At 38.4% G+C, this 27,699-nt stretch overlaps 1 protein-coding gene across 1 annotated transcript in view; it reads right to left on the reverse strand.

The window, feature by feature from the left end:
- LOC132263238 (teneurin-a) overlaps positions 1-27,699 on the reverse strand; it is a 97,126-nt gene that overhangs the window by 29,542 nt on the left and 39,885 nt on the right. The window contains exons 5-11 of the mRNA XM_059762905.1: positions 25,484-26,458; positions 23,507-23,701; positions 22,668-22,877; positions 20,509-20,694; positions 15,763-15,909; positions 11,226-11,433; positions 6,300-6,326 (exon numbers count right to left, since the gene is read on the reverse strand). Of these exons, the coding sequence (XP_059618888.1) occupies positions 6,300-6,326; positions 11,226-11,433; positions 15,763-15,909; positions 20,509-20,694; positions 22,668-22,877; positions 23,507-23,701; positions 25,484-26,458 (1,948 nt within the window). The remainder of the gene's footprint in view (positions 1-6,299; positions 6,327-11,225; positions 11,434-15,762; positions 15,910-20,508; positions 20,695-22,667; positions 22,878-23,506; positions 23,702-25,483; positions 26,459-27,699) is intronic.

Below are 27,699 nucleotides of genomic sequence, written 5' to 3' on the forward strand. Positions count from 1 at the left end.
AGTATACAAGTAACAAATCGTCTTTAATGGAACGTTATAGAATGTCTATAAAAAAATCTGTTATGTGTTTTGGAGATGCAAGTGCAATATTTATTTGATTTAATAAGTATATTCTCAATTTAGCATGAATGATTTGGTTTCTTCATCTTTTAACATCTCTCTCGAATGAAAATCAAAAAATCACACGTGATGAGTAAATATTTGTCATGCATAAATATTAATAGTATATTTCATATTTATATATATATATCATATTTCCCTTTTTTTTAGGCATGGTATTTATAGTAAGTGAGAATTTCTTTGTGGAGCTCCCTAAAGTATTTCCTTACTTATCACCCCATGGGAATTACTCGCTTGATTATAAATAGTATATAACAAGGTTTTACGAATATAACGAGCATAATATTCACAATATTACGTTCATAGGTCATAGCTATACGTATTTACAATTTCTTCAAACCCGATTATGAATGAGGAAAAGAAAATAGAAAATAAGGAGTAAAAACTTGCTAAATTACATGGTGTTTCTCTCATCAAATTGCAACTTCCTCGCCGAAGAAGAAAAGTCCATTCAGCGGAAAATGTCCGTGAAATATCTTCTCAAGACTCTCCTCTTTTTTTCTCCACTCTTTCTCTCTGTGAGACATTTGCATTTGAGGAAATGTTTCAACATGGGCATGTTTCAAGAGAAATTGCAGATACAGTAGCGAAGAAAGTTATTAAGACAATTAATTTTCGTAGAAAAAAAAATGTCTTTTATTGTGACAAATTCGGTGTTTTTTTCTAGTAATTAAGGCAAATTTTTAACTTAGAAATGTACAAGAACGCTTAATTGAGGCTTAAACCCATAAAATAGAGCTCAAATCGTCCGAATAAAGACGATTTATTTAGTTATCCTTCTTAATATTGCTGAATCGAAGGTTTTTTAAGTACTTTTTTTGCATATTTCTCTGTATTTTGCAATATTTAGGCGCCTAATTCATGAAAAAAATATCGAATTTGCCACAATAAAAGGGATGTTTTTAGTAAAACTAGTTGTCTAAGTATCATTTTCGCTCCTCAAAGTTGTCCTGCTGGTGGTTTGAAGAGGGAATTAAAATCTGGTCAAAGAAGTGGATTCGAGAGGCAAAGTTGTGGGACAAGAATCGTGCAGATGCTCGGAATATTCATAATATTATATGCGGTGTGTATTGATTTTTGACGGGGGTGAAAACTCAATTTCCCCTCAGTGGGAACTGTGTGTGTGTGTGTGTGTGTGTGTGTGTGTGTGTGTGTGTGTGTGGAAAACTTGAAAGCCGGCCAGAGCGAGAGCAAATGCGGTCAGAGCGAGCTGAAAGGTGGTTTTTCTGCACAACCACAGCAACTCTGGCCATGCGGAGTCATTTGACCATGTCCATTGGGTATGATCAAATTTTGCACCGCATCACCACTTGAGTACTCATCATCGTATCGCTATCAAAAGTTTTAAATCACTCTCAGAGCCACACATTCGAAATATTGTTCGCTGTGGCATAAATTGTAATGCAGATGAAAGTTTTCAATTCCCGGAGTAAAGGAGATTTTAATCAAGTCGCTCTCAATGCAAAACTGCACACAGTCGTTGCCAGATAGAGGGAGAGAGAGAGAGAGAGATCCAATTCCAATTGCGGGGGCGCTTTTTGGGGGAGGCAAATAAGCCCCGGAGGCTCTCTTCTGGCTCATGTCTTGGAGCGTGGCAAAGTATGGCAATTATAAATTCTCGGCTGCATTGCTTGCGCTCAGGTGGAGTTAAGTAAATGGCATGTGGCAGATAAGTGGGCGGATATCCCTATTGGGGTCACTTCCGGACATCCACCAGCACAAACAGGACGAGGCTGCAGTTGCAGCAATGCCCACAATACTTCAGATATTCCATTAAAATTTTAGCATATTGCATTGAATATGAGGAATCGTGCGGATATGGAGATCCTTGCTCATTCACACGTCCCGTGATTCCTCCGCCGAAGCCTCCAAAAGCACATAATCCTTCTCCCAGACAGCACACTGTGCTGAAAAGGATCCACAGCTGTGGAATAAGCGCATTTCAGTGAGCTTAAAAGCACGCGATATTTTAAAACATCGCAAAACGTCGACTTCAGCCAACAATTAATGCAGTTAAAAATAGAGATTAATACTTGATTTCCTTAATTTTTCATTCTCTGCCAATTTCAATATAAACTGTACAGTATTCCTCACTTAAGAGACTAAATTCAATCAAATTATTCAGCACAATGGGAAATTCCGTCTCCAAAACATTAACTTCCCATGGAAACTTTTCTACGTACAGCAAATTTGGCACACTCAAGGGGAAGATATTACAGCCAAAAGGGGTGTACGCCTTTTAGGGTAGTTTTAGGAAATTGGCAGTGGTAAAAATATTTAGAATATCTGACAAATTCAGGCATTTTCTCATTGATTTTGCTCAGTAAAATCAATTTTATTGCTTTTCTAGGTTATGTGAAATAAATGAATTAATTTAAAACCGATTCTGAGTTATTGAAAACCTCTCAAAATCATCAAATTTGTATTTTTAGCTGGAAATATTTCTATTTTTTCTGCATTTGTGTTGAAAATAACTTTGTATTGATTGAGAGACAGTTTCAAAGTCAATCAAAACCCTAAAAACATCATTTTAGTCTTAAAAATGTCTCTTTTCTTAGGTTTTTAATTTAGTTTTTAGCTCTAAAGTGGCAAAATATGCCTGAATTTCTATTAGAAACATTGTGATATTCGCTTTATTTACTCATTTTCAAATTTGACAGGATTATTTTTATTTTAAGAAAGATTTCTTTTGCTTTTCAAAGCAATTTCTGAAGGCAAATTTTTTGATTAGATTGTAAGAAGTTATAAATTGAGTGCAAGAAACAGTTTAAAGAGTGTGAAAGGCGAATTGTGGAAGTTTTGTACAAATTGAAGGCATAATCTCTTCCCCTTGGGCACTCTTGCCACAGCTTATAAATAAACTAGAAGTTGTGATAAATCTGTGGAAATGTATTAATTATGCTTTGTGGCAAAATTGGGGGTCTGAATAAGTCTTGAGTGATAAGCAAAAATTGTTTGTTTTCCCACAGAAAAACTACAAGTCACTGTCTTTAAGTGAGTGTTTATGGCAAATATGACACTTTCACCATTTGCCATCGTTCTTTTGGCCACATCCTTTCACTGCTGGTGTTAATTGCTCTGAAATCTCAATTAATTTCACTTGGCGCACAAGTGGAAAATGTATTGGAAAATTACGTGAGTCATGAAAGTGTCTGAATTTTCGGGGAGGATTTTTCCTCTCCCTTTTCTCCAGGGGCGGTGAATATATATATATTGTTGAGCATCTTTGTGGTGGAATTCATCTTGTGAAACTTTGCCTCAAAAGCCATTTTCACGAGGAGGAGGGAGAATAAGAGGTTTATAAATTGTTTTTCTTCTCTTACCTTCTGGACTTTTTGTCATAAAAACATTTGGCGCGCATAACAATTTTTTGGAGAAACACCATTTAATTTTTCATCTTTCAAATACTGTTATTCACAAATTGATATCGTGTAGTCATTCCTAATGATAATTTTGAAACTTAAAGGATAAGATATATATAATGAAAAAAATGTACACCTTTTTACAAATTTGAGAATCATTTTGGTATTTTTCTTTGGAATAAAATGTCTTTCTTGATGGAGTAGTTTTGATTTATAGTTTTGATAAAAATTTGTGAGGGTAGTTTTCATGGGTGGAAACAGATAATACGAATGATAGACGCAGACAAAGGATGGTAGGATGTTTTGAGGTTGAAAACATAGAATGAAAAATAAAATTTTTGGCACTCATTAAGAGTGCACATGAAAAAATATATATATTTATCTATTTATATAGTCATTTCATAAAACTGACCGTTTTATTCTTTCACAAGAATACAAATTAAAGAAGACAAAATATATGTATTGAGACAATTGAACTGAGAATTTTCATTTTGAACAAAGGAAAAAAAAACCATTTTTCCACAACTGAATAACAAAAAAATCATCTGTAAAGTGAACGAAAACTCAATTTGTAGATTCATATTTTCATTTTTTTGTTTGGCAGAGGAACAAAACCATATTTTTGAAACCCAAATAAATTTCTTTCATGTCTGTTTGTCATCTTTTCGACAAGCGAATGATCGAAAAAAATCTTGTTGAAAGTGTCAAAATGTGGGGTTAATTTTTCTCTTTTTTTTCTGATGAAAGAAGAGACAAAACTCAGGATGAAAAAGCATAAAAAGCGGGTGGGAAAACTATACTCATAATTCCATAATAAATAACAACTATAAACTAAAAGTAATGTAACAATATTATGTTCAATATTACTGATAAATATATTTGTGTGTTGCATGAAGTTTCATTCCGTGTGAAAAGTGGATGTGAAAAGTCTCTCTGAGGGTGTTTTACTACGGTTTTTTACTCTCAACAGGCACAGGAAGGAAATATAGATTTAATTGGACGTTTCCAAAATATTTGCAGATCCTCAGAAAGTGTCAAAATTCCGAGGATCTTTTCTGCTTCTTCTTTCATTACTGTGTCAAGTTATCAGCCAAGAAAATGGCTCTGAAGCTCAATATTTTAGGCAAAGGGAAACTATATAATACATGTAAAATTACTTACTGAACCTCAATGGAAAATCTATATAGTTTTAATGGCCATTTTCACAGTCAAACCAAGTGAATTTTTCCCTCGCAAAAGTGGGTCAAAATGTCGGTTATAGACTTTAACACATCAACATTTACAACTGCGGGGAGATTAAATTTCTGTGTGCTCAATGTTCATCGTTTATTGGATGAAGTGAAGTGAAGTAGTAAAAGAGTGTTTGTTTTTTTTTTTCTTTTTTGGTTATGTATAGTTAATAATAAAAGTGGAAAAACCAGAGCACAAAATAATAAAAAAGCAAAGCAATGGACAATAAATAAAAGTATTGTCAGATTTTATGACAACTATTAATTTTTTTCCTTTCTTGTCTCAAGGAGAACAAATATATATTTTGGGAGAATGGTGGCTTGTTAAGGGATGATTTTCAACAAAATAATTGTGGCCACGAAAGACTTTTGGATGAAAAGCTCCTTGCAAGCCTTGAAGAACTTCTTCAGTCCAAATTCATCATTCAGTGCCACGTGAAAAACACACAGAAAACACGTAAAATTTTCCAGGGGGATGATAAAAGAAAAAGAGAGGCCAAAATATAGGATGAAATCTTTCAATTTGTGTATTTACAAAGGTATTTGAGGGAAAAACAGAAGAAATAAACATATATTAATATAGGCGAAAGAAAAAAAGGGTGTGAAAAATGAAGAAAAATAATATTAGCCATAAATCTATCGTGATTTTCTTTCATTTTTTTTTGGTGAGGAAGAGACTAAAGAGAAATGAAAGTGAAAATGTAGTTTTTTTTTTATACACACAACCAAATAATAAAGCTCACAATCTATCGAATATTCACTTTTAGAGACAGACAAAGAAACAAAGGTTGGAAAATAAGTCGCACCAAGTGTAAAAAATTCCTTTCGAATATTCAAATATATAGTTTACTATATAAGAAAATTGTTTTGGACATACACATAAAACGAAACATCACCTTATCAACATAATCACAAAGATACATTAAGTGAGTAAGTGTGTATTCTTATTCGGTATTGGTTTTCTTGGACACAAGACACATAACATTCATTACAGGTAATTCATATATTAGTTTGTAGTAAAATTGGTGGAAAGAAAGACGGGGGGCGAATGGGGTGAAAATAAATGGTATTTCCAGTAAAATATGCTGTGAATGAGGGTAATGATTATGGTACACATGATGGGGATAATGAGATGAGCTGAAGAATGCGGGGATTTCTGGTGGCGGAGAAGGGAAAAAAATTGAATGGTTTTCGTGGGTGTTTAAGGGTGGAATTATCAATGATTGTCATTCAACGGTGAAATATGCGCTCGAAGAACGAAAGTATATATGGAAAAAAACGACTGTATAATTTGATCGAAACTCATAGCTTTGGGTTTGTCTTTTTCTTTTTTTCTTTCTTGGTTTGGGGCAGCGGGAAAAAGGGAGGCAATACAGAGAGAGAGAAAGAAACATTTTGGCTTTTGTGGTTTCGGCTGATGGGGTTGAAAATATAAATGGCAACAGAACACAAGGACGAGAGAAGAAAGAAAGACGGAAAAAAAATCATGAGAAACAGAGAGAGAGAAGGGCGGTAGGCTTAATGGGAACTTAAGAAAAGTATTCGTACAACAAAGAACTTAAAGGATAAGAGAACGGCTGCGACTTACCACGGTGTAAAGGAGTTCCAGAACTCGCTATGTTTGGACAAATACGGATTGTATTTTGTGCGATGGGCACACGGCATATGAATCAGAGCACCGAGGCACGGCACAGCGACAGGGACACAAAGAAGACAGGACAATATTACTAACCACCCAAATACTTGGCATACACTTTGTTCTGTGTGTTCACTCTGGCGATCTGCTCTATTGTTCGTCAAAACACGCGGAATGTCATCTCAAAAAGCGTCTGCAAATTCTCTATCATTGAGCGCGCCAAATGGATTTGAATTTCAGCCGAGAGTCGAATGAAATTGCGACTGATTTCCGAAAACAACAACAAAATAACACACATACACGCGCAATTAAGTCTTGAATTTGACATGAAGTCTGAATTCAATTGATTAATCCATGGTTTTCCCAAAAATTCCACAATTTGTGAACGCCAAAAAGAGGGAAAAAATCCGTATAGAAAGAAAATGTGGCAAAGAACGCAACATTTTAACCATGATTCTGTCTTTCTTTTTTTTTGCATGTGTGATTAAGAAATCAAGTGAACAAAGTATGGAGAATTGTGAAATGTGTTGCCAAAAGTACTTTGGATAAGCATATTAGTAGTTCGAAGAAGGATTCACTCGGGCGAATGACCAACAGACGACCGTCTGGCGACCGCGAATGTGTGAATCATTCTTGGAAAATTTACATATATTAATATAGACAAACACACACATTCATACTGTTTTCACACTCACTCATTTTGTCAAATGAAAGGAAAATTAAAAACCAAAACAGACAATATATACGAATTACATAAAATGCTTTCGATTGATTACAGAAAACCGAAAGTCAAATGAAAACCTATAAATTTCTAACTGAAAGTTTGGTATGAATTTTTTTTTTTTCTTTTTTCTTTGAAAAATAAGACATAAAGTGACGCAAAATGGAAATAAGAAGTAGATAAAATTGGTTTATAGAGAAAATTCCTCTTTCATGAATTCAATTTATAAGAAACTTTTATAAAGTCTATCTAAAGATAGAGAAAAAAAGGCGACAAATTAGGGGCAAATTTGTCGGAAAATTTCTTTCATCGCTAAGAAAATTAAAGTTTTCAAAAGTTATTTTAAAAATACATTGAAGAATAATAAAAAAAAACTGGGCAGGAAGCAACTGATAGTGAAAAAGTCTTAATGCAAATTGAATATTAACAAAATAAAGAAGAAACTGAAAAATGTCTTGAAAATTCTTCGCATCTAAATTTTTTCTCATCAAACCGCGTTCGATGAATGGTTTACTATTTTTGAGCAAAGAATAATTAGGACAAAACCAACAATTCATAACTCTTTAATCATTATTATTAAATTCTCAGACATAGTTTTTTGGAGTAAAAAAAGGGGGTTGTAAATGGACACAAAACACAGTCACATTGTCAAGGTGAGAGAGACTCTCAGTTCTTTTCTTACCATTTCCAGCAAGACACAATAAGTGCCATAGTGACGATGGGAAAACTTACAAGAAAAGTATCTCGATTGGAAATGGGAAGGAAAAACTTACATTGGAATATTGTGAGTGTAAAAGCCGAAGAATAGCAATCAATATTCAATGGCATTTCTTGAGAAATGGGTGAATTTCTTTTGCCTCTTGCAAATGCATTCAAAGGACTTTTTTTCCCTCTCCTTTCTCGCAGGTTGTTTCCTCACACCTTTGTGCACTGCGATTTTCCATCAAAATTCGTCAAATTTTCATGCTGGTGTGCCACGAAAAGGTTTGGATTTCAACAAATCAATCTTTCTACAATTTACAGGGACATTTTTCGGTTATCAAACAGGACAAATTGTGGGCAAAAATACAATCAAAACACAGGGGAAGAAAATACACAGAAATTACTATAATAATCTCTGGATAAATTGCATGATGAGTTCTCGGAATGGATTCAATGACACACACACAAATTATACGATTTCCCGATGAGAAGATGTCAATTTGGACGGATAAATGCACTTCAATGGATGAATTTTGCATTGACTGTATTTCATGTGGATATAAATTGGCACTTTTTGTGGAAAAAAAAAACCTCTCGCGGAGTGCTATTTGAAATTCCAATTTCATTTCATCCTCATTTCAACTGTTGAGGGAGTGAGAAAGGCAAAAGAAAAAGCAGGCCAGCGACGAAGAAATTGAGGAAGTATTCATGATGGGGCCAAGTATTAAGTATTTTCTCCGCATTTTATTTCTCCTCGACTATCTCAACACGCGAAAATTGTGTGCATTGACTTCTCATACTTTGTTATTGGATCGAAGAATATTTTTCATAGCCCATGAAGAGGAATTTCACGAGAGCGCGAAAGAGAGAGAGCGAGAGAGTGAAAGGGGGAAAAAAGTATTGCATTCTCTGGCTTCGGCAATGAAAGTCGAGAGGAAAATATGAAAAATGGACAAGGCGCGCAAAAAGGAAACGTATACAATTGAAATGCTATAAATTTTTCGAATTGTAAGATACATTTTTCGGGTGAGGAAAAGGGAAAATCAATAGGCAATAAGAAATTGCTGATTTTGCTCTCCCCGTCTCTTTCAAAACCACCCTCAACTACCCCCCAGTGTCTGTGCAGAGATGCACTTCAGCGATTTCCTTTTTCTCCTCACAACAATTCCACTCACACTTAATCTAATCTTATGGCGATGGAATTCTCCTTGGCTGAAGGAATTTCCAGTTTTTGACCAATTAAATTGGAAGAATGTCTAGAGAGTGTCTCCTGGCATTATTGTGTCCATCTTCAACCTTTTTCATCCTCCACTTGTGATTGCTCTTGAATAAATAAATTACTTTTTCGCAATTTTGTACACAAGACAATGAGAAAATTCAATTAAGACTTGCAACAGAAATAATTTCCTCAATAACGGCAACACAATGGAAAAACTATATATTGAGTATTGAAAAAATTTAGGGAGGGTGGAAAATACAAAAGACAACGAAAATATACAATTTTTTCTCAGATATATTAAATATTAATTACTTCAAACTCAAAGGTTGCAACGATAAATTGATTTTACTTGTGATTCTTCTTTCACTGGGGAAAACCTTTAAATAAAAATTGTCCTCTTTTTTCCTTGTTGAATAAGTACAAAAAAAAATTCTCAAGTTTCACGATGAATAGAGAATGAAAAATATCCTGTTTAGTCGTAATTTCTTTTTTTCTTTTGCATTGAAAACAGAATGAAAAATTTAAATAGAGAGAGATGAAAAATATAAAATCGTCGTCGAGAAGAAAAAGATAAATGAAAATGGTATGATTAAATTAATTTGTATTAATAGACAGGCAGGGGATTTTAGACGCACACATAAGGGTTGTTTTGGGTAGGCACATTAGACAAAACACATACTTGACAAAAATATACCCACAATCCGCCGAGGGTGGCGGCGGAATTTCCCGCAAGTGATATCAAACTGTGACATCAACCCCTGGAAATTCCGCTGCCAGCCGAAGGAGTCCATCAACAATGGAGCACTCTTCGCCCTCATGCAGGACTGCAGACAGTCTCCTTGTCAAGGGGAGAGAGAGAGAGAGAGAGATATGTGATGGGTTTTGAGGAGTTTCGACTTGTTGCTGGTGGAGATAAATGATTCTTGTTCTCACTTTTTTTTCTTCTTTTTTTGGGGCGGTTTGAGATCATGATTTTTGTTGCGGAATCATTTATGAATTCAAGAAAAAAAACCAGTCAATTTTGAGGTCTTTGTTCTCTTTTCTTTTGGTGACAAAACCTATACAAATAATCATATACATATTTTGGATTTGACCTAGAGATATTTATGTTATAGAATTTTGACTCCCATCTCCGAAACATAAATGGTATGCAAACAAAACACCTCAACGTCCAATGGAACTCAGTGAAAAAAAAAAACACCTTCCTAAGTGTTCATTTTGGGGGTGGGAAATTGTCGACTGACAATTACCGTCGTTGATTTTCTGGGGGTTCACTTTCCATCAAAAGGTGGATTTTGTAAGTGAAACTTCCACTCGTGCACTTGGTGTTAATCTATTATTTCACAAGGGCAATAAAATCCAATATACTGTGTTCTAATTTTCTCATAAATAAAATTCAGTCAAATATCGGAACTAAAACTTTACATTTTTTCATAGTACTTTTTCATAATATTTTTTAACCACACTCAAAGTTTCACCATCTGCGCTAGTTCTCAATATAAACGGCTCAACTATAGACTGACTTGTCATCAAATTGCACGAGTCACACTTTGATGAAACTTCTCACCTCAAAAATTATATTATTTATAAGTTACTTCTCTGAATATTTCATCATGTGGAAAAGAAAACTCAATAAAGTATATTAACTCTGCTAACATGACTAAGAGTTCTTCACTTTTTTTAATTTATTCTCTGGATTGTTGATGAACCAAAAGGAAGATAACATGTTAAAAATACTGGAAGAGTCAAATGTATATATACGAAAAATCAAAAAAAAAAAAATGATGGCGAAATCAACACAACTTGATTATATCCACAAATCCTCAGACAAAAATTTGTAAATCAACACAGAAAATCATAAAATCGTTAGTATAAATACCGAGTTAGTACAACAACAGAGAAACTAAAATGTCAGATTATTAGAAGAGTGTTAAGAAACAACTTAAACAACGATGTAACGATAATTGTGGCAAGTTATCTAATCGGCCAGAGGCTTAGGCGACTGACGGTTGGGCTTGAATTTGACGCAAAGTGAGCTGTCACAGTGACAGCTGTCACGCTGACACATGTCACTCGCCTAAGCCTCTCAAATTTGCGTGGTTACTGCGTGGTTATTGGTGGATAAATAAAACTCGCATCAATTCTGCTATCTCAAGTTATAAGGGGTGTCTTTCTGGGGGGTGGTGATGGGGGGCGGTGTGTGTGGGGTCGGACACATTGATATTTGCGGACTCACCTCTCGCTGTACTCGTCCATATGGGCGTACGATTGCACGGAGTTCTCCTCAATGAGGAACTTGACTCGCTGGTAGAAGGATGCGGTAACAGATGGTGGCTGTTTCCGTAGCAGAACTTCCACAGGATCATTGGATGCCAAACACATAATGTGCTCAGCACAAATTGGATGTGAACAGCATTCACTATCCGAACAATCTGTCATGCCGTCTGTAATACGAAATCAATAAGTTTTGTGGAATTATTCACACTGACAATTATTAGATTTTGATCTGAGACCACTTTTCACGCAGCCCGAGTGACAGTGAGGGAAATTAGGAGGAAAAATTGCATTCATCCATTCTCATGGCGCGTCGCCCTCTCGCCAGAGAGGGTGGAGAGATTCTCCTGGGGCTTCTTCACACTGTTATGCATACAGTGGCGGAAATTAGATTAAGACACCACTGAAATTTAGGCCAATTTTCCCTTTTGGTGCTAAAATTTCAATATTTTCTTCAATTTTACTTTTTCAGAACATCGACTACATGATTGTCCTTAAAGGATTAACTTGAAATCCTATTTTACACTTCATAAAGCGTTAAAAGGTAGCTAAAAACATACAAAAAGCAACTAGACAAGTCCAAATCAAGGCGCTTTTTAATGTAAATGTCTTCTAGACATTCCAAATTCATGATATAATGTTATAATATGGATTAAGAGTAAGATATGTAGTGTCTTAATTGAATTTTCGCTGTCTTTTTACGCACATCTTTCTCTATTTTGCAATATCTTAGCTCATAATTGTGATATTGCCATGATTTCAACGTCATTTGAAAGAAAATTAAATTCTAATTATTCCTTATTTTAAGATAATTGTCTCTAAAATTGAAAGAAATACCGAATTTTTAGCACCAAAAGAAAAATGGCCTAAATTTCATAAGTGTCCTAACTTAATTTCCGCTACTGTACATATATATATGTGGCATTTATATCGGTGAAAATTATAATAAGAGGCGCGCGGTGTCTCGCTGAAGATGATGAAGAAGTGGAGGAAAAAGTCTCTCTCTATGCTTTCCCATTTTTCTTTCTATATTGAAATTTTCCCTCGGCGCGCCTCTTCTGCCACGTTTTTTGACGGGGGCGCATATAAATTAGTAGGGCAGCGCAAATGTACATATCCTGAGTGAGGAGAGTGAAGTGAAAATAAGTCACCTCTGAAGGCGCGCGCTGAGATGGAAATTGGCTTTGGAAGTTCTTCCCGCATGAAAAGAAAAATATCCATCGCAGCTTCTCTTCCAGGGAAAACACACCCTCACTCCCTCTCTCGCGTCCCTCTCTCAAGTAGGTTACTCTCAAAAGCCACTCCACACACACACACACACGGAGTTTTCCCACAGTTGTGCAGAAACTCACCCCCTCGGAATCCAATATGCCCAAGATAGAAGATTTTATACTTTTCTCAATTCAATAAGACTATTTTATTGGCACAACTTAGGGAAAAACTTAGTTATATAGACATGTACGTTTGTGTGTAAATTCAAATACGCCACCGCCACATATTTCTGGCGCACACGAGAAAAGAAAAGGAAGCGCCGAGGAAATGGATAGAAGTGTGCCAATGGAGTGGGAAAACCACTTGGTAAAACCTCATTTTATTCCACACTTGGAACACTTTTATTTCCCTTTATTTTGTCATTTTGTACATATGCACAGGAGAGAAGGCAAATACTTCACTCCTCTTCGTCTCCGGAGGACGTCCACCCCTTGAAAACCACCCCCACACACTTTGGGGTTTGCACAAAAGGCCAATCGGCTTTAAACAATTTGTACCGGGAATTTAAGGATTTTCCACCATTCCATGTGATTTTTCAAGGGTGGCAGCAAAGAAATGTCATGTGAATGGACGAAAGCTCACCGCAAACTTCCATGGGATTTTAATCTGTTCAGGAGAGAGCTTTCTGCAATAGAGCTTCCGGAATGTCATCAAAGATTAAAGAGATTTATTTTGAAGAGTTGGACAAATCGGTTGCAAATTGTTCCAGCGCGTATTTGATTTTGGGGAAATAAACATTACCGCAAGGGAGAGATAATATGCCCCAAAAAACTGTACAACACTTCAGAACACTTCCAAATTTGCCTGACACTTCTAAAACTTGAAGTTTTCAAACTATTTCCGCGTCAATGTTGAGTTTCCATGCGATATTTGTGCAAGAATCCACTTAAAAACACTTCTTTGAACATCTTTTCACACCATAACCTCAAAAAAATATTACTTAAAGATCTGTGAAGCTTTTCAGATTGCAAAATAATCTGTTTTGATTTGCAAATGAACTCAAAAATTACGAATTCAAAGCCAGAATCGTCCAGGGAGGTTTCTAAACCAACATTTTTCAAGTCTAAATGATTACTTTTGAGGTTATGATCGACTTTAGCACATTTTGTGTGTGTTTCTGGACACCAAAAATGCAGAATAACAATGTTTATCGCATAAACGCAAAATTCTTAATTTAACGAATTATTGGCAATCTTGGGGACTTGAGAATAAGAATTAATTTGCTAGATTGCGAGCTATTTCCGTCAAATCTGTTCTTGGTTCGTTACATAACCTATAAAAGCTTTTTTTCTGATTGTTTCCAGCTTACAAGTTGAAGGAAATCCAAAAACTATTGCTTAAGTTTAAGCATATTGTAAGCTTATGAACATGAATACTTCTTAAGTACTTCTGCTTAGCTGTACACCACTTCTGGCTGTATTATCTCTCTCTTGAAGTTTGCATTTTCGCATCCACTCACGGGAAATTGTCTGGACAGAATCTCGGTGGTGAATTTGGCGTACGTGCGCACGCCATTAAAATGAGATCAGGAGAAATTAGTCTCACTTGTCAGATGTGCTCCAAATGGGTGGTGATGATAACAGAGGTTGATGAGCATTGAGGGGATGAATTGAATTTTATGGAATGCAAAATTCAATTTTGTGCCCAAAAATTTCATTTCATTCGTTATTGGTTTCGGTGAGGAATTTCAAATAGGCGCAAAACTTTTGCCACCCTCTCTATGGGGGGGTTGGGGGATGAACAAACATCCCGCATGTGGGCGAAAAACACGCATTGCGTGGATTCTGTCATTTTGGACTGCCGGCTTTCTGTGCGTTCGCCGCACAAAAAGAGCTTTTGAGACAGTGAGGATGAAAAAGAAAAAAAAAAACACATCCATTCTGTCCGTCACAAACATTTGATGGCACATCTGCCACGTTCGATGACACACAACATATTCAAGTGAACGGAAAAGAGGTGGAATGAAGTTGACAGAACACATCTTCCTGTGCTTGCTCCCTGTTTATAATACAACACACATCAGTGGCATTGAGCACTGATTGTCATCGGAACAAACCACTCCGGCTCTAATTTCCTCCTCCGAGTGCTGGTTAATGTCACGCTGCAAGATCACTCCGGGGGACTTTCATTGGGCGTCTCTGGGATTTGATGGTTTGATGGGTGAAATTCAAATAATGCCCCAGGAGAGAGTCTGAATTGCGGTGTGTTTGTGCGAGTGTGAAAAAGCTCTCCCACCCTTTCATCATGTCACCGCCGAAGCACAGCTTGAGAAATTACAACGCGAAAATTCACGCGGAAAGGGTTGTGAGAAATTGACGCAAAGAAACGTAAAGAATGATTTTGTATGTTTGCCATTCAATTTGGAGTTTCTTCTGGATTTTTGATTTATTAAATTTGACAAGGAATTGAAAGTAAACATTTCATATAAAGCACATTTGCTTTGAAAGCTCAACGTACATTCAAAGGAGAGATAATACAACTCAAATCTGTACACCACACGCTTCTTAAACACTTGCATTACAGAATTTACTTAAAATAATGATTTTAGAAGAAATCCTAGGAAAATCATAAGAATTTCAACGGCGATTCCCATTCAAACTTGAGAATGTTAAAATTTCAAATGAATAAGAATACCTTTTGATATTCTCGTTAAAATAACTTGCAGTTTTGATCTGTTTTTTGACTCAGCTTTTAACACATTTAAAACAACGTCTGCAGGTCGTTTTATAACAACACATTCAGGAAGTACCAATTGGCTTAGCACGTGTTAATCAAATGTGCAAATAACACAATATGGTGAGTTTGAAACCGAGTGTGGTGAATTTTAAACACAAAATGGTGAATTTTTAACACACGTGGTGAATTTCTTAACACACATGGGGAATTTTTAATCCAAACACAATTTTAAAGCTTACATAGATTACTCAGAATATCAAATACTGTGTTAAACTAATATAACACACTTTTAACACTCCTCGTTTGACTGGAAATCGCTCCATTAAGTTCAAAAGTGGATTCAAAAACGTGGTTTAGCAACTTTCTGAGTGATAAAATGTGTGATTTTGAGTCATCGTCAGCTGTACACCACTGCAAGCCGTAATATGTCACCCCTGCTATTTTTCCCCGTAGCTCGGAAAACCCCAAGTCATATGCGGAAATGGCTGTGCAGGCATTTCGCAGCGAACGTGCACTGCATTCCCTTGGCCAGGCAATTGATGTTCACTTACCGTGATCATTATCGATGTTATCCTTGCAATTCATTTCCAGGGGGATTGAGCAATCTGTGCCGGCCCATCCTTCTATGCAGACACACCGGTATTCACCGTCCTCGAGTGTGCACTGTCCATGTCTGGAGCATCCATTCTCGCATCCAGCTGCAGCACATGCCATGCAAAAAGAACACATTTATTTATGTTGCGCCCTTCTTGATCAATTACATGGGAATTGTCGATGCGACACCCAATTGGAAAACTGTATATTGAGGAGCAAATTTAGCACTGCGATGGGATTTTCCAGCAATTCGCCTCTGATTTATTACCCTGTCCACATTCTCCGGCGCATCCTTCAGTCAAATGCACTGCAATTTTGCCCTGATTCATCATTAACAATCAACTGACCCCCGCACTTCCCTATTATGTGGAATAAAAGCACGCGCTGACTTCATATTCTCTCTCAGAGAAATGCTGTGATTCAATGAAAACACATTTTTCTCCAAAGGGGAAAATCACTCGCGATTTCTGACGATTTCGGTTATTTCATACCAATTTCAATCATTTCTTGATTATGCCAAAAATATTTGATCATTTTCTCCATATATGGCCGCCAGAGGGCAGCAGTAGAGACTCTAAAAGCGTGCTTAAATTCCGATTGTACTTTCCAAAAGGCAAAGAAGTCATAAAGTGTGAAAATTCGTAAGAATGAGAAAATTATGCGATATTATTAGCGTCCCCCACGCCAATTTTGCTGCCCTCTGGCGGCGATATGTGGAAATTATTCAATTTTTAATTGATTTACTTCGATATTTTGGCGAAAATATTAATTTTTAGATTATTTAGCAATTTTTATCGGAAAATAATGATGTTTTTGATTATTTTCATTCAGTAATAAATTAGTAAATTACTCAAAAATCGATTAGTGACTTTCCCCTTGTTTTTCTCCCTCACTTCAGTCGCTCTGAATTGTGCTCCATCCACAATGTCTCCGCAATGTTTGATTTCATGTATAAAATTGTACATTTATGTGGCTTTTTGCTGTGCTTCGTGTGGGTATTTTTCTTTGTCCGTCTTCTTTTGCAAATGAAAACAAAAACAAATGGCGAAGCACAGGAAAAAGATCAAGAGAGAAAGCAAGGCAAAAAAGTATATATATTGAGCTCTCTGTGTGTGTGTGAATGTTTGGAATGGGAGATGAAGGCGGAAAACTTCCACTCTTCTCCACTTGGCATTTTTGTATAACTTTTCGAAGAGTCACAAGCATATTGAATTTTTATGAACATTCCACACAAATCGCCAGTGTTATTCTAAGTGTCAACTGCGGGTGTTTTTCAGAGAGACGACATGGCCTCAGCAATTTTCCTCCCATTCGTCGTGTGTGTGTGTGTGTAGTTTTTCCTTCTGTGCCACGTCTTGTTTTTCCGTAAACATTCAGCTTGTTTTAGCCACCCCCACACCATCATTTTGGGGGGTGGCAAAACAACCAGAGAAAGAGAAACATTGTATGGACATGGAGTGCATATTTTCCAATGTGAATTTCGACTGTCTCTGCCGAAAGAAATTGCTGCACACTTTTTCTGTGCCAACATAAATACTCTGGCGCATATCATATGTTATGTATGAACATCAGAAGAATTGTGACACATTTGCGTCGCTATACAGCTTTTAATTTGATTATTTGCAGAAATTTGTACACCTCACACAAAGTGCAGAAGAGACACTCTCTCAAAGTCCAATTAGAAAGTCTTTCTCTCTCTCTCTGTCTCAACCCCTTAGATTGTCTCCTTCGCTGCCGCCCCCGTGAAATGCCAGAGAATTCTCATTGAGAATAAATCACTCGAGGATACTTTGTAATTAGAACTGAGACTTGAGTCTGAAACGCTGGAGAAAAATAAACTCTTAAATTCTCAAGTTAAATTGTTGGGAATCTTCATGAATCATGGCTGAGAAGTTGTGTGTCTGCATTTCGCCCACTTTTCCCCCCTTTTCCTGCATCAGCAGCAATGATGTGTGTGCTTCTGGTACAAGTGATTGTATGAGTAATTGAAATGGGAGAGGATCGCTTTTTTGCCGCTTTTCCCTCTCTTTCTCTCTCCTTCCGCCCCGGAATTTCCATTGTGTGGAAGCTCCCAAAGTTTAAATTGATTTACAATTTGTTTTTCATTTCAATTAATCGAGGATCAGGAACAAATTGCCAGTAGAAATTTGTTTGTGCTGCGACATTTTCACGTGAATTCGCAAATTAACTTTACACTCCAAAATACGGAATGAGGAAAGTCTCAATGTCCTCTCAACTTTGCCACCCCGTTTTTCTCCCTGTCTCTGTGTTTGTGTGTGTTCTTCTTGGGGTGTCTAAGACAAGGGGTTGCTAATATTGGGAATGCAGAGTCACCTGTGCATTTATTTCGTGTAATTTTCTTTTCATTCGTATTCGTCGTAGAGCAATTTTGTGGTTGTTCTCGAGAAAAAAAAGATTTTTTATCTTGTTATCTCTTCAAAATTCATTTATAAAATAATTCTACATAATTTTTAAAGAGTTAAAAGTGAATTTATCAACCGAAAAGCTTCCAAACACCAATGAATAAACAACATTACTTTAATATTTGATTTTTAATCGGATATTTACGGTTTTACGCAAGGTTTTACAATAAAAAACAAGTGCGAAACTGGAAAAACCTTAAATTTTTGCACGTTATAGAGAATCTTTTTAAATGCTGACGAAAATCTCTAGTCAAAAGTACAGAAAAACCGTAAAATGTCCTTTCATCTTTTAGTATTCTTCTTAAACTTAACCTTAAAATTCATTTTTCGCAGAAAATCTTCTAATTTCGGTATGTAAAAACAGATTTCCGTTTTTTTCTAAAGTATTTTCAGACAATCACGTTCTTATAGAGTCTATAAATGAACTCCAAAGTGGTTGAAGTAATTTTCTCAACGCTCTAAAATCTATCTTTAGACCGAAAACTTTTCCCGGCGAAACAATTTGACGACTAAAATATAATTTTTCTCCTTCATTTTCCACTCTTTTGCTCGAAATTTCGCACTAAATCTTAAAAAGGAGCATCCAAAATCCATATTAACATCCCCTTTGGTTTGAGGAGAATTGTGTTAGGGAAAAATAGGTAGGTGGAATAGATTGACGAATATTGGCACTTATTGGAGATTATTGGCATGTGAATGTGTCACTGCATGAATGATTTATCCAACATTTTATGCCATTTACCTTCTTCACACTTTGTCTAATTCTCCCACACACAATAATCCTATTGCAAGTGACTTTTTCTCATCTCATTTGAATATATGCGAAAATACTAGAGAAATTGCCACGTTCGGCTGAATTGCGCGCAAACTGTGGAGAAATTTGGGTCAATCAATAGAATAAAGTGTCAGTTTGTGAATTCCCAGCAATAGATTTACAAATTGCTCTGTGACAATTTCACAACAACAAAAAAAATCCTCCATCAGAGTGAGAAAATCAATGCTCAATTAAGTTATGGTGAAGTTTTCCTGAGCGATGCAGAAATAGTTAATTAAAGTTGTACTAATAGGGATACAAAAAACCACCCCAACAAATATAGTTGGATGGATGAAAAAAGCCCGTCACGGTTCTCAACCCATCGCATTTTCTATGTACATAAATTCACTTCCACGACAGCTTAATGTACAAATATGTATGTGGCCGCGACTCTTAATGACCTCGTGGCCTTATTGTCCTCTTTTCAACTGCTTTACACTTTTGTGCAGTGATAAAATCTCACACCGGCGCCCAATTTGCGTGTCGCACACACGCCGACCTCCCGCGGGGTCACTTCAAGCAAAGGGGAGATAATGTGCCCCAAAATCTGTACACCACTTCCAAACACTTCTAAATTTGCCTAACACTTCCAGAACACCAAATTTGTAGTCTGTTTGCGCATTATTTCCCAAATTATATCAAATCTCTTAAGTTTTCATCCGATATTTCTGCAAGAATCAACTTTTAAGCGCACATTTTCCGACCATAACCTCAAAATATAGCTAAGAGATCTTCAGAAACTCCGTTCGAAAGCTTTCTAGATTTGCCAATGAACTCAAAATTGCTGATTCAGAGTAAAAAATTGCCCGAAAAGTTTTCCTAATAGATATTTTCTAAATTGAAATGACTGTTTTTGAGGTTATGTTCAATCTTAGCACAATTTTCAGGGATTCTTGGCATCAAAGGATCAAAAAATCACGGTTAATTGCTTGCAAATGCTTAAATCTACTATAATTATTAGCAATTGATGTGCTATAATACGAATTATTCACAAAATCTGTTCTTGATTTGTTTCATAACCTAGAAAAAAAGATTTTAAAATTGATTCTGCGTGAAATCGAAGGAAATCTAAAGATTTTGCATAATTAATGAATAAAATAAGCACTCAGAAAAGAGAATATTGTAAGCTTTTGAACACTTTCACTTCTTAAGTACTTCTGCTTAGCTGTACACCACCTGTGATTATATTATCTCTCCCTTGGCTTCATGATCGCCCCCGCGAGTCCCCGAAAGTGCCCTTTTCCACGCGTAATTATGCAGTGTGAGAATTCCCTCGCATTGAGGCAGGTTCCAGAGTCTGATTATTTAATTAACCCCCTTTTCTCCCCACTCACGCTGTCCCAGAGGGATTAGAATTGCTCATGCGGAATTCTCGCAATCGAATTAACCTCTCCAATTCTGATCTGTGTCCATCGCAGCGCTTAAGCTCCCCCAAATCCCACCCTACACATTGTCCAGGTACTCACGCAAGGTGCAGTGGCGACCGTTCCATCCTTGTGAGCAGACACAAGTGCCATTCTTGCACTGGCCGTGCTCAGCACATCGTGAATCGCATGGCAATTGATCGCACAGATTTCCCGTCCAGCCAGAGTTGCAGCGACACTTTCCAGACTCACACACACCATTCGGGCCGCAGTCCAAGCTGCAAACGGCTGCAAAGAGAGGGTGGAAAAATAGGGGTGATTTTGAGGAGTTGAATCGGCAAAATCCTATGTGAATGAATTGTCAATATCTTCCAAAGTTTTCATCCGATTACTAAAAGTGGCATCGATTTTGAAAGCTGATTTTATGGCCTACAACTGTCTAGAACACACCAAAGTCAACAAATAGACACAAAATGGTGTTAATGAATGTTTTGTAAAATGTATGTATTTTTTTTCCTCATATTACACTACAAAGCTTAAAACATCTTCAGCGTCTTTGAATTCTTGATTATATGTGTCTATTTTTCTTAGGCAGCTTCAAACACACCTCAAGCCTGGAAGGGTGGCATTTAGAGGGTTGAAAAGCTTCTGAGGGAAAATTCATTTGCCATAAAATACACCCATAAACGACTGGAGCGGCGTGAAAAGATGAAATTATTTATTAAATATCAAAAAACATCCCTCGCACCGTCATCTGAACCTACCCTGAGATTGAGTGTATATCCCAATTTACCCTCCATCAGTGGAGCATTACTGTCCATGCGATGCGTGGGTGGAAAGAGAGATTTTCCTTCGGCCCCATAATATGCATGTTTATCTTCCTACCGTAAAAAGTTTCGCCAGGCGCGCGGGGAGGTAAGAAAAGGTAAATAAATTTTGCCAAGAGGTGTTCCTCTCCCATCAACATCAACTTTCGCTTTTTACATAGTGGTTTGGTGTTGAAAATTTAACTTGATTTGCGCGTCAGGGAATTTATTTGTTCCCTTGTTTCTCAGGACTCGAGATGGGCGGAAATTAAATGGGGTGCTATAAATAGATGCTTAGCGAACACCTCTTGCCATCAGAAAAGGTGAAACCACACGTGAGGTTATTGATTTATATTTTGGTGATACATATATTTATATATTAGAAATAAATAGCGTCAGAGTCCTGAAAGTCTGCTTGTGAAAATGTGCACAATTGCAGACTCTTCCGCTTTATCAATGCGCTGCAATCTTAATTAAAATTGCTCGCCACACAGTGGCTTTGTATGTAATTAGTCGCAAAATGGCTGGCAAAAGGGAGGAAAAAAAACACATTCGGGGGTTGTTAAGTATTGCCAAACAAAATCAATCACGCGTGCGAGACCAAATGACAATTCGGTGATTGATATCGGGTTGTGTGTGCGCCGAAAAGACGGAAATTAATCATCAGCGGACGGCGAGAGTGAAAAAAGCGCGGCTGTGAATTAATAATGTCGCCGTGACGATGCTTAAAACTACGGCGCCCAAAGGGGTTGCTAATGTCCGAGATGCAGTTTTAATTATTTACAAAAATTAAATTAAATTCATGTGGAAAAACATACGAATTTATTGCAATTATTCCAGGAATAACTGAATTTCTGTCTTCATTTTCTTAGCTTTGTCTTTGGTAAATGTCTTTGGGAAACTTCTGAATGAAATTGTGAGGTTATGAATCCGATTTAACACAAGAATCCTTTTTGATATAATTTCTAATCCTTTCAAACGTGGAAGTTTGTCAATATTTGAGGCTTTATTTGCTACTTTAAAGCACAAAGTGCGGAAAAACCCAAGCAAATCGACATTCTTCAAGACTAAAATGATATTTTTAACGTTATGATTGGACTTTTAAGTTGATTTTAAGTTTTTTCCAACACAAATTCTCAATTTTGTGCCAAGAAAAAGAAAAATTCAGAACTTAAACACAGATTAAATGATTTTGAGGCTTTCTTAACCATCAGAATCAGCTTTAAATCAATCACATAGCCTAGAAATGTAATAAAATTATATTTTTCTACGCCAAATAATTGAGAAAATGCCTAAATTTCCTTTCATGGCTTGCGTAAGTGTTTTTCCCGATCTATTCTTCACTAAATAAGATTTATTCGGGAAAACCGAGGAATAACAAAAATAAATGGAATCAAAAGCCACAGATTGGCAACCCCTTGGCGGCGAGGCTCATTAGGGGATGGGCGGACTTACCTTGGGAGCAGTCGGGTCCGGTCCAGTGTCTGTCGCAGACACACGTGCCCGTCTCCAGGTCATACGTGCCGTGCTCGGAGCAGCCGGGCAGGCACTGATAGACCTGCTGGTCCACCATGCCGCAGTCGTCGCCCTGCCAGCCGGCCTTGCAGTAGCACTGGCCGCTCACGCACGTTCCGTGGCCAGAGCACGAGGGATCAAGGCAGTCAGCTGTCGTGCAATTAGAATAGTTGTGATCACATTAGTCCAGGGGTTATTTCACTTCATCCCCCGGCCGAGGAGGGCAAACAATTCGCAAGCTCGCTGAAATATTTGCAATTCCACCCCCGTCGACCGCTTTTATTTATTCACTCCAAGCAGAGGTAATATTTCACACAAAAGTTCACTCTCTCTAAACGTTGCATTCTGTTGTGCGAATGCGTATGTGTTTTGCTGTGGGAATGCTGAGATATTAAATGTTGATGACTTCATTTTCAGCTCTTCAAAGGCTCTGACTTTTGCTTGTATTCTTCCACAGCATCCCAGGGTTTTTGAATAAATAACAATATGTAGTGATGAAATGAATTTTTGAAACCACCCCCAAAACACACACACACACACATAGAGAAGAGTTTTGCATAACCAATCGATTTCCATTGTCACTTCTCTTGAAGGCACTTTTCTTCCTTCACAATCCTGGATGTGGAATTGCAATTATTTCCCAGCAAAACACGGAGAAAATGCAGAGTTAAAAGTAGTCGAAATTCTGTTTAGTCACAAGTTGAGGGCTTGCAAATATCCCAAACACACTGGGCAGAAAAATCGGGGGGTTGTGAAATGGGATAATTAAATTTACTCACGTTGCTCGCAGAATTGTCCTCTCCAGCCACGTTCGCAGTGACAATCGCCCTCGATGCAGCGTCCATGGCCGGAGCATCCGGGCACTTGACACTCACCCGCTGGCACATCGCATTCCGGGCCCTTCCAGCCCTCCTCGCAGTGGCACACCCCGCCGCCATAGTGGCCGTGAGCCGAGCACAGCACCGGACAGACACCTAAATCAAATGGAGAATGGCACTAATGTGAAGACGCCCGTCTTGCAGCGCTGCTCCCATACAGAATAGGCTCGGCGCGAGGGAAGCCACTGCGCTCAGAGTCTGTACACCGCATTCCCAGACAGCTTCTTACGTCTAAACTTACCGTATTGACTTGATTTTGGCCAATAATTAGACCAATTTGGCCTTCTTTTCATCCGAATGAGATCAATTTGGTTAGAAATGTTGTGGGAACTTGAAAAATCTAAGTATTTTTGAGGTTATGTTTAAACGTTCGCCATTAAAAACTATCGCAATCGTGATCTGATTGAGTATATTGTCAGATTCTATTAGTAAGAGATAATTTATGTCACTCTATGTGCAAGAAATGCGATTAATTAACTACAAAATCTGTTTTAAGTTAGTAACATAACCTATAAATGCATTTCATGACTTAATTTTGGGTAATATTAGAAAAATTTGGCCTTCTTTTCGGCAGAATGAGATCAATTTGGTTAGAAACAGTTGGGAAAGTCAAAATATCCTAATATTTTTGAGGTTATGTTGAAAAAATGTCGGAATTTGTCGCTCTTTCGCTATGAAAAACTATCGCAATCGTGATCTAATTGAGTGTATTGTCAAATTCTGTCAATAAGTGAAATTATTCTCAGTTTTTGTGCAATAATTGAGGTTAATTTTATAGTTTATTTTAAGCTATTGTAACATAACCTATAAATCCAAGATGGTGGCCTTAGAAACAGACAAAGATACATCTTTTCCAAGTGAATTACAAAGGGATATCGTTGATATTGAAACACTTCCACTTCCCAATACCTTCGCTGATCTGTACACCTCTTCTCACCCCAATTTCTCCCCCTTGTCAGGGCGCTTTTGGGCGGAAGGAGGCCTTTTGTGAACGCGCGCCACACTTTGTGCAGGAAGGCGAAGAGCGAAGGCCTCCCAAGGCGGGAAAAAAGCGTAGTCACTGGGCGGAGGGCGCGGGGAGAGAAATCGATAATAAGGAGCTCTGGACGAGAGCAGATAAGTGGACTGATGTGTCATGGTGGCGTACATATGTAGTATGTGTTGGGAGATAAATAGGAGAGGCACCCAAGTGACAAGGAAGTTGGCAACGAGGGTGGAAAGACACCAAAGAGCTCCACAGCCATTTGACGAAATCGATTTCGGGACGATGCAAAAAGGGGTTCCGAGAGACACTCTGAATATGGTCAGGAGACCAAAAACAGGCGCGCACACAGATGGAGTGACCCGAACTTTCGTGCAAACTAGAAATTTGTTTTGGGAAACTTGAGTAATTTTCCCTTTGGGAAAACTTTCAGGTTTTGATCTCTGATCCTAAATCAATGACATGCAAAGCTATACATGGATTCCTTAAGGGATTGGAATTGTCCTTTTAGCGTCAATCTATGCTAATTCCAACTCTGCACCCTTCCCTCAACCCCCCCTTTTGGGGGGGTGAGTGTGATTCTTTGTGAACATTCACGCTGTGTTTATGGGGATGATTTGAAAGTGTTTCAATTTACTCAGATATTCCCTGTGTGAGTTGGAAATTTTTCATCCCCAGAATGTGTATCATAAGCGTCTCTCCCCAATCTTTCGCAAATTTATTCTCTATCTGCATTGAAAATGATGCATTTCCCTCGCGCCACGACTTTGTGTGAAGCTCTCAAAGAGTGAAATGGGGTGAAATTTCACGCTTCGCATAATCCCCTGATTTATCCCGGGCTTCAAATGTTGGAAAATCAAGCTTAAAGCTCCAAAGATTGCGACTGGGTTACTCACTTTTGGAGCAGTCTGCGCCTTGGTAGCCGTCGATGCAGTCGCACTTGCCCAGATAGCAGGATCCTCTGCCGGAACAGTCGTTCGGACACGTCGTGCTCACGCCTTCCGCCTCGGCGACGGTCAGCGTGACGCTGTGCGCCAGCAATTCGTCGTTGTAGACGGAGAGGAACCAGCGTCCGGTGTCCAGATACTGCAGCAGACTCACGTTCACCATCATGGGATCCATGTCCGCGGAGCGCTTCGAGATGATGTGGCGCTCCGCCGGCGACAGGCGCAGGTGTTCGTCGATGAAGGAGGACGAGGCGGCCTCGGCGGCGCTGGATCTGTCGTGATACTCATCGCCGTCCACGGGGGGATTCTCGAAGATGTCAAAGTCATACTCCTCGTCCACGCCATTCGCCAGGATGTCCTCCTCGTCCTCGCCGGCCATGCTGCGTTTCCTGCGACGCCGGCGCCGCAGGCGATTATCCACGCGGCCGCCGCGGATGAACTCCACGAAGTCGTACTGCGTGACGCTGGGCGCCACGTTGCGACGCCCGTACACCGCGAAGTTCGCGCCCCAGGGCAGCGTGAAGTTGAACCGGATGAAGGCGGGATGCTTGTTGCGGAACTCCGAATTCCAGAATTGGTACGGCTGAATCGTGGCGTGGTGAAGCTCATTGAACTCGCGCAGCTCCAGGACCTGCGGCCACTTCTGGTGCTGCTGCTGCTGCTGCGCCGAGAACTGCTGATCCTGGTAGTGCTGCTGCTGGAGTTGCTGCTGCAGGATTTGCTGCTGCGAGAAGCCACTGTTCAGATAGTGATGCGCCGTGGTGAATGTGCTGTGGTCTGCTGTGCTCGTGAGCAGAGACTCTTCCGTGGGCAATTGGGTGGATCCGTCGGCATTCTGGGTCATTTGATCGTGTGTCACCTGTTTCACGTCCTGCACCACGATGCAGTTGTTGGGATCCATCGTGGGCTTCATCGAATTGACCGCTGCAAAAGAGAAAAACACAAAAGTCCAGATATGCTGATCGCCTGTGCACTTTGCGCAACACACAAGTCGCAGTCCAATGACACTTTCCGCAACGCTGCAAATCCTCAAGTCGCAGTGAAAATCAAAACTCTGAGAAGTCAATTGAATTGCATCAATTCGAATCCAACAGTCAAAATCGTGCACGCTGGGATTCGTTGCCTTTGCCCATGAGAGTCAGCGACAATTGACTGATTGATTGCGACTCATTGAGTGATTTGCATGGCGCAACTCCATCAATATTCCCGTCCGGACGCCCCAAACATGCCCACCCGCTGCACTGCCAGATAAACACAGGAGAAATAACGCAGACACCGCCGGATATTGCAGACTTAGGCGCCATGACAGTCTGCAGTTGCAGCATTTATCCAATTCACATCGGCAAGCTCAATGAGACTCGCAGTGTTGGATTATGTCGTTGTTTGCTCAAATCACCGACAAATCGATACTCTCTAAATATTTTCCAATTAATCCACCACACACAATTGCCAACGCTTGTGGAAAATCACCCTCACTTCGGCCATTTTTACCGTTCGCAAAAACATCACCTCAGAATTCGAAGAAACTTTCAAGTGAGACGGAGAGGATTAAAGTGTGATTTTGGCTAAGTACAGGGAAATTTATTTCCAATTTCATTTGAATAAATACACGAGCATTGTTTAGAAAATCAAAAACTTTTCCCCAAAGCTTGGCAATCGAGGGGATTTTCTGTCTGGAAATTTTGAGGCACTTTTTTGGGGGTGAGGATAATTAAGGTCTCGTTAATTGCCACAAAAGTGGTTGTTTTGCGAGCAATTGAAGAAAACAACAAAGATCACATGAGCTTACAAGTCATACAGCGCCATCTAGAGTGTAGAGATTTTAAATAGCGCCACCCGCGACTCTGAGACATATTGATGTGCTGTGAATTTCCACGTGAAGCCAGAGGTTTGAAATTTTCCACCAATCTTCCCTTATTAATGAGTAATGACCATGCCAAGTTTAAAGACATTCGGACTAATCCTTAATCCCTTTATGATATCAAAACTGAACCAAGGCAGAAAATAACCCGAGATTTTAAATAGCGTCGTTGCAGAAATCTTTGATTATTTGTCCGGTACATTTGTTTCGGGTTCTTAAAGTGGTTCAAATTAATCCGAGGTGTCTTCAGGATAATTATCCTGTCGATTTTCAACTTTTATTTGGATTTTTTACGTGTTTGATA

This window comes from Phlebotomus argentipes, unplaced genomic scaffold (genome assembly GCF_947086385.1).
Source record: "Phlebotomus argentipes unplaced genomic scaffold, Phlebotomus argentipes genome assembly contig_15, whole genome shotgun sequence".
Classification (NCBI taxonomy): Eukaryota; Metazoa; Arthropoda; class Insecta; order Diptera; family Psychodidae; genus Phlebotomus; species Phlebotomus argentipes.